General features: G+C 40.9%; 1 protein-coding gene and 1 pseudogene across 12 annotated transcripts in view; one reads left to right on the top strand and one right to left on the bottom strand.

The window, feature by feature from the left end:
* Window positions 1–14774, top strand: part of ANKRD44 (ankyrin repeat domain 44) — a 321410-nt gene that overhangs the window by 288428 nt on the left and 18208 nt on the right. For all 12 annotated transcript variants that reach the window (XR_010580012.1, XM_005573816.5, XM_015432526.4 and 9 more), the window contains exons 18-21: window positions 5970–6171; window positions 10552–10639; window positions 11660–11777; window positions 13644–13860. Coding sequence is in view for 11 of the 12 variants with exons in the window: in XM_005573816.5 (XP_005573873.1) it covers window positions 5970–6171; window positions 10552–10639; window positions 11660–11777; window positions 13644–13860 (625 nt within the window). In the remaining variant the exon portion in view is untranslated. The remainder of the gene's footprint in view (window positions 1–5969; window positions 6172–10551; window positions 10640–11659; window positions 11778–13643; window positions 13861–14774) is intronic.
* On the bottom strand, window positions 2913–5882 carry LOC102131258 (uncharacterized; annotated as a pseudogene).

Below are 14774 nucleotides of genomic sequence, written 5' to 3'. Positions count from 1 at the left end.
TATAATAAAAGGTTAAGGGAACATGTAGCCTATGGTCATGTTGCGCCCTTTCCATATTCGCTAGTGAAAAGCCTCACAGCTTGGGCTCCGGGAGTCAGCCTGGTCCACCTTTGAAACCCAGCTCCTCCACATTAGGCTGTGTAACCATGGGAGAACTGGGTGTCATCTCTGCCCTTCTGTGTCATCCTGGGCAAAATGGGAATAACAGGAGCAAAGCATGGGTTGTTGTGAGAATTCAGTGAGGCAATGCATGCCCATTACTGCCTGACATACAGCAAGTGCTCCATAAAAGTTAGCTATTGCTTCAGAGTTTGGGTTAGAATAGAGGCTTACTATCCTGTGCAGCTATGGTTTGCATAACAAGTACAGATAAGAAAGTTAGACATACGTATTAGCAATTTATTTTACAAATGTATTCTCCTGTCTCAAGCCAGGCAGTGTGTGTAGTAGAAGAGCATGAGTCTAAAGGTTAGTCCCGGAAGTGTACCTTCTCACTTCATAGCTCCGCTCAAGCCACTGCATTTCTGTGTTGAGCCTTCTATAGAAAGGGTTTAGGTTTCTGATTCAATATTTGTTATTCAATTCTGTCTTTTGTCTCTATTCCACATAGAGACAAGACTATTTTGTTTGGAAGTCAACTAAATGGAGTTACTGGGGAAAATTGTAAGATGGCGCCTAAAAGCATGAGTTTTAGTAGTGACAGATTCTGGGTTCAGAATCCTGATTTTATCACTTACTAACTAAGTGATTTTGGACAAGATAATTAACATTGCTTGTTTTGGTTTTTTCATCTATAAGAAAAGATGTTTGGGATTTATGTTAAAATGTTTGAAATAGTGCCCAGCACATAAAAAACCCTCAAAAAATAATTGCTATTTAAAAAATATGTTTCTACCACAAATAGTAATAAATATAGTAGTCATTATATTCATTCATTCATTCATTCATCAAATAAGTGTTGAGTGTCTACTGTGTGCCAGGCATGATTCTAGAATACAGCAGGAACAACCCACATTAAGTCCCTTCAATCACAGACAATAAGCAAATCAATAGATATGTAACAGATATCCATTGATATCTGTTTTGTGCTATGAAGCAGAAGAAAGCAGGATTAGTGGGGTGGAGAGTATCTGGGGGTATGTGTGAGGTGGAGGGCAGAGCCTATTTTATATTTTACATGGGCTCCTCTGGGAAACCCCCCTGATAAGGTGATATTTGAGCAGAATTACTGGGAGAGCTTTCTAGACAGAGGGAGCAGAAAGTACAGATGCAGTGGCCCAGAACAGGACATGCAGCTATTTAACTAGAGAGGGAGGCTGGTGCAGCTGGAACAGAGTGAGTGAGGGGACGTGCTGAAGCTGAGGGGAGTGGGAGGCCAGATTCTGGGGGCCTGATCGGTCGTGGAAGTTTTGGATGTTGGTATCAGTGAGGGAAGACGTCATAGGCTAGTTTTAAGCAAGGAGGGATGTGACCCAACTTGAATTTAAAAGATTTCACCCAATGGTTGCATTAATAACAGATTGCAATGGGACAAGGATAGGAAGGGAAGCTTTTGCTGTAATCCTGGCAAAACAGGTTGGTGATGCAGTGAGAAGTAGACAGATTCTGGATGTATTTTAAAGATAGAATAGAAATGATGAGCCCTGAAATTGGCATTGACACAGCACTTTGTGAGAATTAGACCAGATTCCTTCCAGATACCTGAGAACCTAATGACACCTCTGTGTGAGTTCGCAAATGTGTCCCTTGCTTTCACAGACACTTCCCTATACTAGGGCAGCAAGGAGGGGAAGGGCTATTTTTCAACACCCATTGGCCCTATTATCCCAGAGCCCTTCCTTGTTCAAGGCAAAACTCTGGGTTTAACAGTAGGGAAGACAAAGACAACTGTAAGGTTTGGGGCCTGAACAACTAGAAGAATAAAGTTGCCATTTACTGAGATGGTAAAGGCTGCAGATGGAGCAAGTTTTGGGAGGGAGATTTTGGTTTGAGATGCCTATTACACATTCAAGTGGGAACATCAGTAGGCAGTTGAGAAGTCAAGGGAGAAGGACTGGGATATACTTTTGGGATTCATCAGAATGAGTTGTTATACTACCTGTTATAAATGATATATAGGTTTAATATGTAACATAATCAAAATCATTCACAAAAATAATGTAATGAGAAAAAAATGTTTAATGTATCTGTACTCTTAATTCTTATGTCTCCTTTTCAATCCAGTTTTGTTATTGTCATTGTTAACACACACTCAGGAAGAAACATTCAAATCATATTTTAAAAGATAAGGTAAAATAAGTCCATGTGTTTATTACTCTACTTTCTGGTTGTAGAGATAACTACCATTGATAGCTTCTTTTGTATCTTTGTACAAATCTTCTATGAATATAGAAGTCTATATATATATGATATATTTGCTTTGTATATAAATGAGGTCATGCTTTACATATTGTTTGCAACTTCATTTCTCTTTTTAAAAAGTTTGATAGATTGTGTTAAACCACCCTCCACAAATGTCACACCAATCTATATTCTCACCAACAGAGTGTATGATTGCTTTTTTCAGTGTCTTACCTAATACTGGGCATGACCAAACTTTAATCATTGCCAATCTGGTAGTTGAAAAATCGTACTTTAAAAATTTGCTTATTTCTTCACATATTCACATATTTATTGACCTTTTATATTTCTTTTTCTGTGAGCTGCCTTTTCATGCCTTTTGCATATTTTCCTAGTTTTTAAAGTGGTTTCCAAGAGTTCTTTATATATTAAAGAAATTAGTCTTTTGTCTATGCTGAGCCTTTTTTCAAACAAATTGTGTCTTGAGTAATAGCTGCAGTAGAAAAATAAAAAGTGCAGGTGACATAAGAGGAGATTTGGTTGCTGAAGACACTGGAATCAGGCTTTTCTTTTCTTCTTCTTTTTTTGAATTCTGAGTTTTTGTTTTTCATTTGAAGGTAATCTTAATGCTATTAAATTCACAAATATGCTAATTTAAATACCCAGTCCGATTTATCTAAAACACACATTGCAAACATACTAATATCTGTTCTCTCCACTTGTCAGTGCCCATTCAAATCATGGTTTGGAAATGGGGAGAATAGATTCCCTTTAAACTGTAAGTCAGCAGTTGTTTCTTTACAGTTAACTTTAACACAATTCATACAAAATAGTAATTAACAATGATCTTCTTTACTTGTTAACTCACAAGGAAACACCTTCGAAACTGCATTTTGTTAAAGTTTCTGTACTAAAATGTAGAAAAACGGAACTACACAAATATTGAAAATTTAAAATGCCTTAATTTTTTAATCCTCATACCACTACCCCAATTTATAGGACAATATACCTGGTGTAATTTGAAAAGAAAAAGAAAAAAATAAAGCTACAGCAAATAAAAGACCTCAGGAGTGTATATATAAATGGTATTACATTGCATTAATTAATAGCTGGACTTTTTGCAAACTGTGGCTGTGATAGTCCTGCACAAGAAGGGTTTCCTGCTTAAGCTGCAGTAACTTTTCTGACTATGGATGATCATTCATTCTGTGGCAGATTTTTACCATTCCTCTAATGCATTTGGGAAGATTGTCTCAAAGTAACCTGCAGCTCTCCTGACAACTCCTCGCTCTCTCTCCTGCTAAGAACAGTAGCCCTTTTCTGCTGTTTTTAGAAACTTCTACTACCATATCCACTACTCCTCCACCAGATCCATAACCACCACCATAGGGACTTCCTGAGCTTCTTCCACCAAAACTACCCCCTTTCATGGATCCAAAATTTGATTGCTGTCTCCCACTATAATTTCCAGAATCATTATTGTTCCCACCACCACCACAGGTACCACCACCAAAGTTTCCTCCTTCATTGTAACCATCATATCCCCCACCACCGTATCTAGCCCCTTGGTTTCTATATCCTGGCCCACCACCACCATAGCCCCCTCTACCACTAGAACCAGAACCACCATCGTAGGTGCCACCATCACCTCCAAATCCATTACACCCACCAGCACCTCCTCCATAACTGTCTCTGCTGCCACCAGCTTCACTATAGCCTCTTCTTCCACCAAAGTTTCTACCACAGCCAAAATTACTTCCTCCACCTCCAGAGTTTCCTCCACCACCCATAAAATTGCCAGATCCACCTCCACAACCTCTCTGCAATCCAGCAGACCACATCTCTTGTATAGAATGGGCCTCTTTCACTTCCCAGTTATGCCCATTAATATTGTGGTATTTCTGAATGACAGTTTTATCAACTGTAGCATGATCATCAAAAGTTACAAAAGCAAATCCTCTCGTTTTTTCCAATCTGCCAGTCTTCCATAACTTCTATGGTTTCAGTCTTGCCATACCTTTTAAAATGGCCTCTCAAATTCTATTCCTCTATATCTTCTTTAATACCACCAACAAAAATTTTCTTCGCTGTTAACTGGGCAGCAGACTTTGCAGAATCCTCCCTAGAAATAGCTCTCTGGTACCTCTACATGCTCATCAACCCTATGTGGTCAAGCATTCACCTCTTCCACACAAGACTAGATCACAAAACCAAAGCCCCAGGAACATTTTGTTTGGGGGTCTTTTATTACCACACAACCTGTGAATGTGTCCCATTTCTCAAAATGTTCTCTTAAACTATCACCTGTAGTTTCAGAGTCAGGCCACCAATGAACAGTTTTCTCAGCTGCTCTTGACCATGCCGCCCATCCCCGTTTTCACCCCATATAACCTTAGCTCCCTTCTCTTATTTTCAGTGTACCTTTGCCTGTGTGTGGAGAGGTGGGGGTGGGGAGGTGCTAATACATTTTTAAACTTACAGACGCAATAAAAATTATCTTTCAGACTTTTAGTTTTGTGTTTTGGTGGTATGAAGTCTCTTTTTTTGTTGTTTTTTTTTTTTGGAGACAGAGTCTCACTCTGTCACCCAGGCTGGAGTGCAGTGGCATGATATCAGCTCACTGCAACCTCTGCCTCAGGTTCAAGCAATTCTCCTGCCTCAGCCTCCTGAGTAGCTGGGATTACAGGCACCCGCCATCACACCTGGCTAATTTTTGTATTTTTAGTAGGGATGAGGTTTCACTATTTTGGCCAAACTGGTCTCGAATACCTGACCTCAAGTGATCCACCTGTCTCAGCCTCCCAGAGGGCTGGGATTATAGGCGTGAGCCACTGTGTCTGACAAGCCTCTTAATCTTAACATAGCTTAGGACCTCATAAAAGGTCTGAACTTAGTGCTGCTACATGGAATATATTTCCATAATTGTTTCTATAATGAAATGCTTTTCATTATAATCAAGGGAAGAAATAAAGGAGAAAAGCACTAGCTACATGCAAGATATTATGCAAAGCCTATGCAATTTCATCTTCACAGCAACCCTAGGAGGCAGCTCTGATTACTCTCATCTTATAGAGGAAGAAACAAACTCTAAGTGAAATTAAGAAACTCACCTAAGGTCACACAGTTAGGAATTAATAAAGAGTTGGCCTATAACAGAACGTCTATATGCCTCTGTTGTATCTCGAAGTCCATATGTTTTTGGTAATTTTTTTACCCAGGTTTGTTATCAGAAAAGACTCCTGGAAAAAAAATTCTGATTATGCCAATATGTTTAGGACTGAACCGACAGGTAAAAGAATATGGTAATGCATTCAGCTGTTAGTTTATATTAGACAATTAGATCAGTAGATATAAATATAAGAATACATTAATACATTCAGTGCCTTTGGAGCAAATTATGTGACAAAAGAGAACATGAAACTCATATGGAACTATGAGGTTTGTGTGTTATAGTGTTTCAGTCTAACTCTCCAGCTTGCCTGTGTTTTAATAATTATTCCAAGTGTTTTTCTGACATGCTCTTGGGAGTGGTCTCTATCCATGGCCCAGGAAGCCCACCCCTCCTGTGGATTGTGGCGGGATTTGAGGTGAGCGAGCAAGCATGGGAGCCATTGGTTTCTTCTTTGCAGGCCTACAATGGGCACCATCAAGCCTTGGAAGTCCTTCTGCAGTCGCTGGTGGACCTGGACATCAGGGATGAGAAAGGCCGCACTGCTCTGGATCTGGCTGCCTTTAAAGGACACACAGAATGTGTGGAAGCACTTATCAATCAGGGCGCGTCCATCTTTGTGAAAGACAATGTAACCAAAAGAACCCCACTTCATGCCTCAGGTAGGTCTTGTCAAGGATCCGATTACCCTAGTTTTGTGGCTTGTTCATAAGTTTTAATAGAAGGAAAGCAGCATCTTCTTTCATCCCAGTTTTTAAAATAATATCAATTTTCTTTCCACATGGGACATACTTCCACGCTTCCAAAATGCTTTTGGCCTGCTATCCTTTTGGAGGTGATTGATGTTCTCTGGCCAGGTGCTCTGGCCTTCTTAACTCAAAGGAGAGTTCAGAACTTTTGGCTAAAAGCTACCACAAAACATTCTGAACAAAGGGCAAGGTGTAATGCAATCTTCAGAATAAGTTACATAGAACAAAACACATCAAAATCAAACAGTATTTGAAAGCACAAAACCAATAGCAGGTTTTGTGGCTATTTCATATTCATATTAATGTATTCAGGGCTATTTCATATAAGGAATCATAAGGCAGCAATCTAATCAGTACATCATTCTGCCAGCCTAAATGATGTTACTTAGCTTTTTTTCACATCGAAGTAAAAATCAAGATGCTTTAAAAGCACATGTATATATCAAAAAGGAAGTCATTTGCCTTTTCTGAGATTTTCTCCCATGCCCATGACAAACTGTGTCAGGACACTTCTAGATATATACACAGACATAAGGGTAATATGGAAGGTCTAGCTCAGCTAAGGCATAGATACCTTTGAGCTCAGGAAATTCAGTGATATCAGCCTTTGATTAGGGTAGTGGATAACATTTTGTAAAGAGAAATAACTGTCTTACTTGGTGAAATGGGTGTATTGAGGAAGCAAATAAGTGAAGATACTTTTTCAAAAAAGACTTTATGATTCTTGTTACTTGGGAAAATTTTCCCAGAATGATAGACCTTGTAGAACCATTTCCATCTATGTTCCTGAATTTCCAAGCCACTGAAGAAAAACAATACAGAGGTTGAAAAAACCTGATTGTTGTCTATTTACCTGGAAATGATTGTTGCTGGAAAAAAAAAACTTTAGCCATAGGGTTAGTAATAGGTGGTGTGGTTGAATTATAAATTCTTATTTCTCATCCCATTTGGTCATTTTGCTCAGCAGCCATTCTTCTTATTATTATAAAATTCAAATTTTGTCCTCCTTTTTTAAAGATTAGTTGCCTATTATTAAGAGAAGCATCCTATTTTCGTTATTATATAATTCCTGACAATAACAAAGGGCCTACTTTGATGGTGGAAAATCACCCTTATAAACAGGTAAACAATGAAGAACAAGCATTTACACTCATTTGCCAGTGTGATATGAGTTGTGGTCCAATGAAGCCCCCTAGTGGTCAAGAAGACTCACTCAGCTTGAATTTTCCTCCTCTCATTCATTAAAAAGACACTGTCACCAGACCGTTCACAAAATGTCTACTGTGCAGAAGCTTTAGCGTGTGCTTTGAGGATCTGCTTACCCAAAATCTTTTTCAACTCTTTTGAGAGGCGATATTTTGAGTTTCAAATCCTCGGAGCACTATGAGGAGCAAGAGCCAGGATGAGTATCAGAGGTTTCGGCACAGATAGTGGGAGTGACAGCTGTAGTCTCTGAGTCGTGTGAAAAATGGTTGTCACTCACAGCCAGGGAGAGGCTGAGCTGGTCTGAGAAAAAGCTGAACTTGGCAGCAGAGCTAAAGATGTTCACATCTTTTTGCTAGAAGACAATTTGGGGGAAAAAATGTAGTGTGTAGGAAGCCAATGAGAATTTAAGTTTGGCTACAAACTTCAGGGGAACTTAAATTTCCCTGAGGGACTGGGCATGGCAGTTCATGCCTGTAATCCCAGCAGGAATTCCAGACCAGTTTGGCCAAAAAGGTGAAACGCCGTCTCTAATAAAAATACAAAATTAGCTGGGTGTGGTAGTGCACATCTGTAGTCCCAGCTACTTGGGGTGGGGGTGCTGAGACAGGAGAATCGCTTGAACCCGGGAGGCAGAGGTTGCAGTGAGCCGAGATCATGCCACTGCACTCCAGCCTGGGCAACAGGGCGAGACTCTGTGTGGAAAAAAAAAAAAAAAAAAAAAACACACACAACTGTAGAAACTGTTTTGCTGTCTAACACATTGGGTGATATGAAGTTAGATAATTTTTTTCTTCTTATGTTTAGCCAAGTATCAAATGTCACTTGCACTATTGTGATTATGACTATTTAGAGTATTAAGTTGCTACAGAAAGAGGAACCAGTCAAAATATGCTGTTTTTCCATCTTCATGAGCTTGCCGTCTGCAGTATTTAGCTGTCAGTCCTTTGCCAGTCATTTCCTTTTAGCCATACATTAAACTTCTTGCCTATTTCACCAATGGTAGCAGATTTAGTGTAATTGTAAGAACAAAAGACATAACAGCAGCAGCAACTACATATTACCTGTACTCCAATCCGCAGAATTTCCTCCCGAGATACACAAATGGAATGTTGCTGAGAATGAGCTAAATGCAATGGTCTACAAAATGCGCATATTATTCCTGTAGTTCATTTGGGTGCTGTTGATGAATGCAAGCTAATTCTAATATGTATGTATTGTCCCTGAAAAAATGTATCATTGTTAAATTAGCATTCTCTCGTGGCTGGCAAGCAAATAAAAGGTCTGTAAAATGCAGCTCTTAGGAGAGTCTTTATCAGCCTCACATAGTGGCGTCTATTCCCTTCTGTCTCCACATCCATAATGTGGCAAATGCCAATGTACTGTCATTGTTAGAGAGGAGAGAAGGTCACATTTGGAATTTTAACCACGGTTGCTCTCATCTTACTCCCTGAGTGGGAAGCGATGCCTATCATATGGCTTTGGTTTCCATTCAACAGCCTGGCAGAAAGCAGCTTAGCTGGAGGTGATCGTCACAGGTTTGCTTCCCAGCCCCTGTGTGACCACAGCCTTCTAAAGCTGCCTGGTACTGGTGTGCACAGGAGTGCGTCCCGTGCTCCCGCCCCAACCGGTCCAGGCCGGCCCCGCGTGGGGGCCGCATTTCCTGCCCACATTGGCACCCACTCAGTCCGCTGGATGAGGAGAGGCAGGGGGAGGCCTGACCTGGCCTAGGAAAGGGCTCCCAGGGAGCCCAGTCACACCCCGGCCCGGCACGAGGACGCCTGGGAAGTCAGAGAAAGCGCCGGCTGTGGTTCCGGGACCGCAGGGCTGAGGGACCTTCACTCAGCAGTGAGCGAATGGAGCGTGCACAACCTGCCGGCGTGAGGTTTTGTTTTCTGCCACCATCCATCCGTCAGGGCTATTGCAGGAATACCTCTTCTGAATATCTACCTCAGAATGTAAAACGACCTGGGAGAAGAGGCAGCCCCACCTCCCTCCTCCCTTCCCTGCTGCCCCTCTCCCCTCTTCCCTCCACTTCTCTCCTTCCTTCCTCCCCTCCCTCCTCCTCCATCCTGCTCCTGCTCCCCACATCTCCTTCCACTCCCTTCTCTCCCTTCTTCCTTCTTTTTAAAAGCGTTGGAGGCAGTGTAGATACAGGATGATTATATGGAATTTGGTGACTCAGAGGAACAAAAAGGGGAGCTGACTAGTGGGGAGAGATTATTAGTCCCCTGACAGGAGATAAGAAAGGACCGTAAGTGTAAGAAAAAAACCCTCAACACAGGAACTAGAAAAGGAATGCGGGGATCAAAGCACCCTGCTGGGAAGAAGGGGGAAGACAGATTAACACAGAGGCACTCTGCCCAAAACTACCTTGAGCTAGAAGCTGAGGGGGATCCAGTGGCAACAATGGAAAACCACTGATTTGAATTCTAAATAAATGTTACTTGGGGCCAGGCACGGTGGCTCATGCCTGTAATCCCAGCACTTTGGGAGGCCGAGGCAGTCGGGTTGCTTGAGCCCAGGAATTCAAGACCAGCCTAGGCAACATGGTGAAACCCCATCTCTACTAAAAATACAAAAATTAGTGGTGGTGCATGCGTATAATCCCAGCTACTTGGGAGGCTGAGCAGAAGAATCACTTGAACTCGGGAGGGGGTGGTTGCAGTGAGCCAAGATCATACCATTGCACTCCAGCCTGGATGACAGAGTGAGATTCTGTCTCAGAAGGTCACTTGGTGGCTCACGCCTATAAGCCCAACACTTTGGGAGGCCGAGGCTGGTGGATCACCTGGGGCTAGGATTTCAAGACCAGCCTGGCCAAGATGGTGAGACCCTGTCTCTACTAAAAATGCAAAAATTAACCAGGCCTGGTGGTGCGTACCTGTACTCCCAGCTACTCAGGAGGCTGAGGCAGGAGAATTGCTTGAACCTGGGAGGTGGAGATTGCAGTGAGACGACATTGCCCCACTGCACTCTAGGCTGGCAACAGAGCGAGACTCCATCTCAAAAAAAAAAAAAAAAGGTCACTTGGGAGAGATATGTGTAGTGTTGTTCTGTTAAAAGACTGTACACTGTTTTCTTTTTCAGTAATTAATGGTCACACACTGTGTTTACGGCTGTTGCTGGAAATTGCAGACAACCCGGAGGCGGTCGATGTGAAAGATGCCAAAGGACAGTAAGTGCGCTCACACGTGGCCTTGGGTTGACATTTCAATCACAACAGCTACCTGGTTGGTTAAATCATTACAAGGCTCACAGTGGAACTGAGAAGTTGGGGTAATATATTTGGGCCAGGACCCTGGACTAATGAGGTGGCTTTAAGTTACAGTGTGTATATCCAAGAAAAGCATGAAGGGGTGGGTGTGCACATGTCTTGATGAAAGAATCACCTTTTTAAGGGCTGTGGCCATGTTTCCCAGCTCTTATTTATATTCTCTCCTTTGTTCCCTCTTTCCGCCCATTTTTACCCTCTTCTGAAGCTGCTACACCATTGCTATTTTCTAATTAATAAATAGGACAGACCTCATGAGGTTATCTCTATTACTGAAATCCTTCAGATGTCTTTTCTTCCTCAACTTTGTTTTTTCAAAGTAATTTCCTTCTGTTGGCGTATTCCCCACCTAATCTTCTCTTACAAATAGGAAATGCAGAGCAAAAGTCAGCAGTGACTAGCCCCAGGCATGTGAATTAGTGTCATAGTCAGAATCTCACCTCCCTCTTGCATCACAACACTTCATTCTTTCCCTGAGACTTGCTAGACTTTTCTTTAGGGAAAGAAGCTTTGTTTAAATGAAATCTTTAGCAGAAGTCCAACATAGAATACCACAAAGTAGAGCTGCTCTGATGGAAGCAGGATGGGCTTCTGCATACACATTCTCCCTGCCCTTGATATCTAGTAAATGCTACATGGGTCTGAAAATGATGGGATTAACATGAATATTTTGAAAAGGAAGCTTCCCCTGTCTCATCGCTAGGGATCATTCCACCAACAACATTCCATGTGGCCATTAGAGCAGAGGCAGATAGCTTGTTCTGCATATTGTATAGCAAACTGGGGATGCTCCGAAATTATTGAGCAATTGTTAAGAGGAGAGGGGAAAAGAATGAGAGAGAGAAAGAGAATGTCCTCCTACCGGTAGTGATGAATATTTTTTTAAATCTCCTTTTTAAAAGCCTACTTTATCTCTCTGTCTAGAACACCACTGATGCTTGCAGTAGCATATGGACATATTGATGCTGTTTCGTTGTTACTTGAAAAGGAAGCCAACGTAGACACTGTTGACATCCTAGGATGCACAGCTTTACACAGAGGGGTATGTACATCTTTCTCAGCTCTAGTCAAGCCATTTTTTAATGAGCTTGTTTTCTTTTTTTTCCTTCTATGAATTTTTAGCAAAAAGGCTGTTTCCTAATATAACCAATTAACCTTATTCAGTCCAAAAGAAATTACAAAATCCTTGGCAAAGGCAAAATAATGGAAGGTTTTGCTCTTAAGATTTCATGTTAGATTGTGATAATAGATGCACGAACACCTACTGTTGGTGAAATTGGTTCTGCTTTCTGACTACAAAATACATGTATATCATAGAAAATTTGCAGAATATTTTTTTTAAAGCCCGGAGAAGAAAATCACAATCACCAGTAATCATACCTCCTGGAGATAACCACTTTTTGGTGTATATTATCTCCAATCTTCTTTCTATATATAGATTTGTTTTAGATTTTAAAGAGAGAATACTGAAGATGTCATTTGGAATGTGCTTTTTTCTCTTAGTATATCAAGGACCTTTTTACATGTCACTTTTTTCTGCATCATGATTTTTAATGCCTCATTGTGTTCAAGTGTCATAGTTTATTTCAATGATTACCTGGTTTTAAGTAGTTATGCTATTTCTAATTGTTTGTCCTTACAAATAATGCCAAAATATGTATCCTATGGACAATTATTTGCACACATCTGTTGAAGTGTTTGTTTGTTTGTTTGTTTTTTGTCTCACTCTTATCACCCAGGCTGGAGTGCAGTGGCATGATATCAGCTCACTGCAACCTCCACCTCCCGGGCTCAAGCGATCCTCCCACCTCAGCCTCCCCCCAGTAACTGGGACCACAGGTGCATGCCAGCATGCCCAGCTAACTTTTGTATTTTCTGTCGAGATGGGGTTTCGTCATGTTGCCCAGGCAGGTCTCGAACTGCTAGGCTCAAGTGATCCTCCTGCCTCCACCTCCCAAAGTACTGGGATTACAGGCGTGACCACTTGCACCTGCTGAACTGTTTTTTAAAGCATGCCAAATAAACTAAGTGAATACAAGCAGAAATCATACAATTGCTGTTTTGGGCTGGTACCAAGCACACTGATAAATGAAGAGAAGAGGAGCACTACGTGATCATTGTCACAATCATAGTTTTTATTTCTCGGTTGCTTCCTGTAGGCTGTACAACAAGCTGAGAGCCTTTGCATCTGTTATCTCAGTCCTCACAACACCCTGTGAAGTTGTTATTACTATTCTTATATATGGGTGAATAGAGTGAGGGATGGAGAGGCGAACTGACCTGTCACAGGGGTGCCAAGATTTCACTTAGACCTTCCTGATTCTAAAACTGATGTTTACCACTGCATCATGATATCTTTCTTTTCTTTCTTTTTTTTTTTTTTTTTTTTTCCTGAGACAGAGTCTTGTTCTGTCGCCCAGGCTGGAGTGCAGTGGTGCAATCTTGGCTCACTGCAAGCTCCGCCTCCCGGATTCACGCCATTCTCATGCCTCAGCCTCTTGAGTAGCTGGGACTACAGGCGCCCGCCACCACGCCCGGCTAATTTTTTGTAATTTTTTAGTAGAGACGGGGTTTCACCGTGTTAGCCAGGATGGTCTCGATCTCCTGACCTCGTGATCTGCCCTCCTCCACCTCCCAAAGTGCTGGGATTACCTGGCCACATCATGATATCTTTCATGGTTGTCAGGAAAGGCAAGAGATGTTTGGAAAATGCTGATGTTCACAGATTTTTCTGTTATGAATTTTGCTGAGGTTGTCCTGACTTCTGCCCTTGAAATAGTACAGAGTCTGCCTTCCTTAAAGACCCAGGCATATGTCCACTTGCTCTAAGCCCAGCCTCACTTAGCCAACTGCTTTGCTTCCTTAGTCTTCTGAGGTTTGTTTTGTGTTTTTAATTGCAATGCATCAGATTATGACAGGACACGAGGAATGTGTGCAAATGCTGCTGGAACAAGAAGTGTCAATTCTCTGTAAAGATTCCAGAGGGAGGACGCCCTTGCACTATGCAGCTGCTCGTGGCCACGCCACGTGGCTGAGCGAGCTGCTCCAAATGGCTCTTTCTGAGGAGGACTGTTGTTTCAAAGATAACCAAGGCTACACGCCACTGCACTGGGCTTGTTACAATGGTGAGTTGCTTATCATTTGACAGATTCCACTAGACTTCCTACCCCATGACCCCTGTGAGCTCAGTGGAGGTGACAGCCTTGTGTAATTCTGCAAACCGTGGCTTCTAATCTTTCTGCATCCAAGATATCTTTTTTGTGTATTTTGTTTGTTTGTTTTTTTAATAGTTCTCACCCCTCCACAGCTGCTGTGATGCCTTGAGTAAAAGTTCACTTTCCCCTTTTAGTTAATCATTAACACATAACCGTAATCAGAACTGATAAGCTTAAATGACCAATTTTATTCAGAGTTTCTGATCTATGTAATATAACCAGGGATCCCACAAGAGATTAAAATAATAAAACTAAAACCACATATATATATATAAAATTTAATAACCTGTCACAATTGATTACTAGTAGATGCATGATTCATCTTTTGGTATTTCTTTGTTATGTTTCATATTCCCCATTTATTTTGTTGTATTTATTATTTGGGAGATTTTAAAATTTATATTTCACTTATTTTAATTTAAAAATGCATGCTAATTATACCAATTCCAACGTACAGAACTATCTGAAGTAAAATTGTTTCCATTTCTAAACCTACTTTCTAATATAATTTTGTGTATCTCTTTCATAATTTTTTCTTTGAGAATATAAATAATTACAAATGAATGTGTATCTGTTTTTTGAAACTGGAATTATAGAAAAAATAGCAACCATTCTATAATTTTTTTGTTGGTGTTTATAATTGTATTGCAGATATTCTTACAAGTCAATATATATCAATATGGATTGTTCTTGTAATAGTTGTATATTATTTCATAGCAATATGTATACCAGAACTTATTATTTATTCAACCAGGTTTCTGTGGATTGACATTCAGATTTTTTTTTCTTATTACAAACAATGCAGCAATGTGCATGTCCATATT

The sequence above is a fragment of the Macaca fascicularis genome, chromosome 12, assembly GCF_037993035.2.
Source record: "Macaca fascicularis isolate 582-1 chromosome 12, T2T-MFA8v1.1".
Classification (NCBI taxonomy): Eukaryota; Metazoa; Chordata; class Mammalia; order Primates; family Cercopithecidae; genus Macaca; species Macaca fascicularis.
The sequence above is the reverse complement of the archived record's forward strand: the minus strand, read 5'-3'. Positions and strand labels throughout refer to the sequence as shown.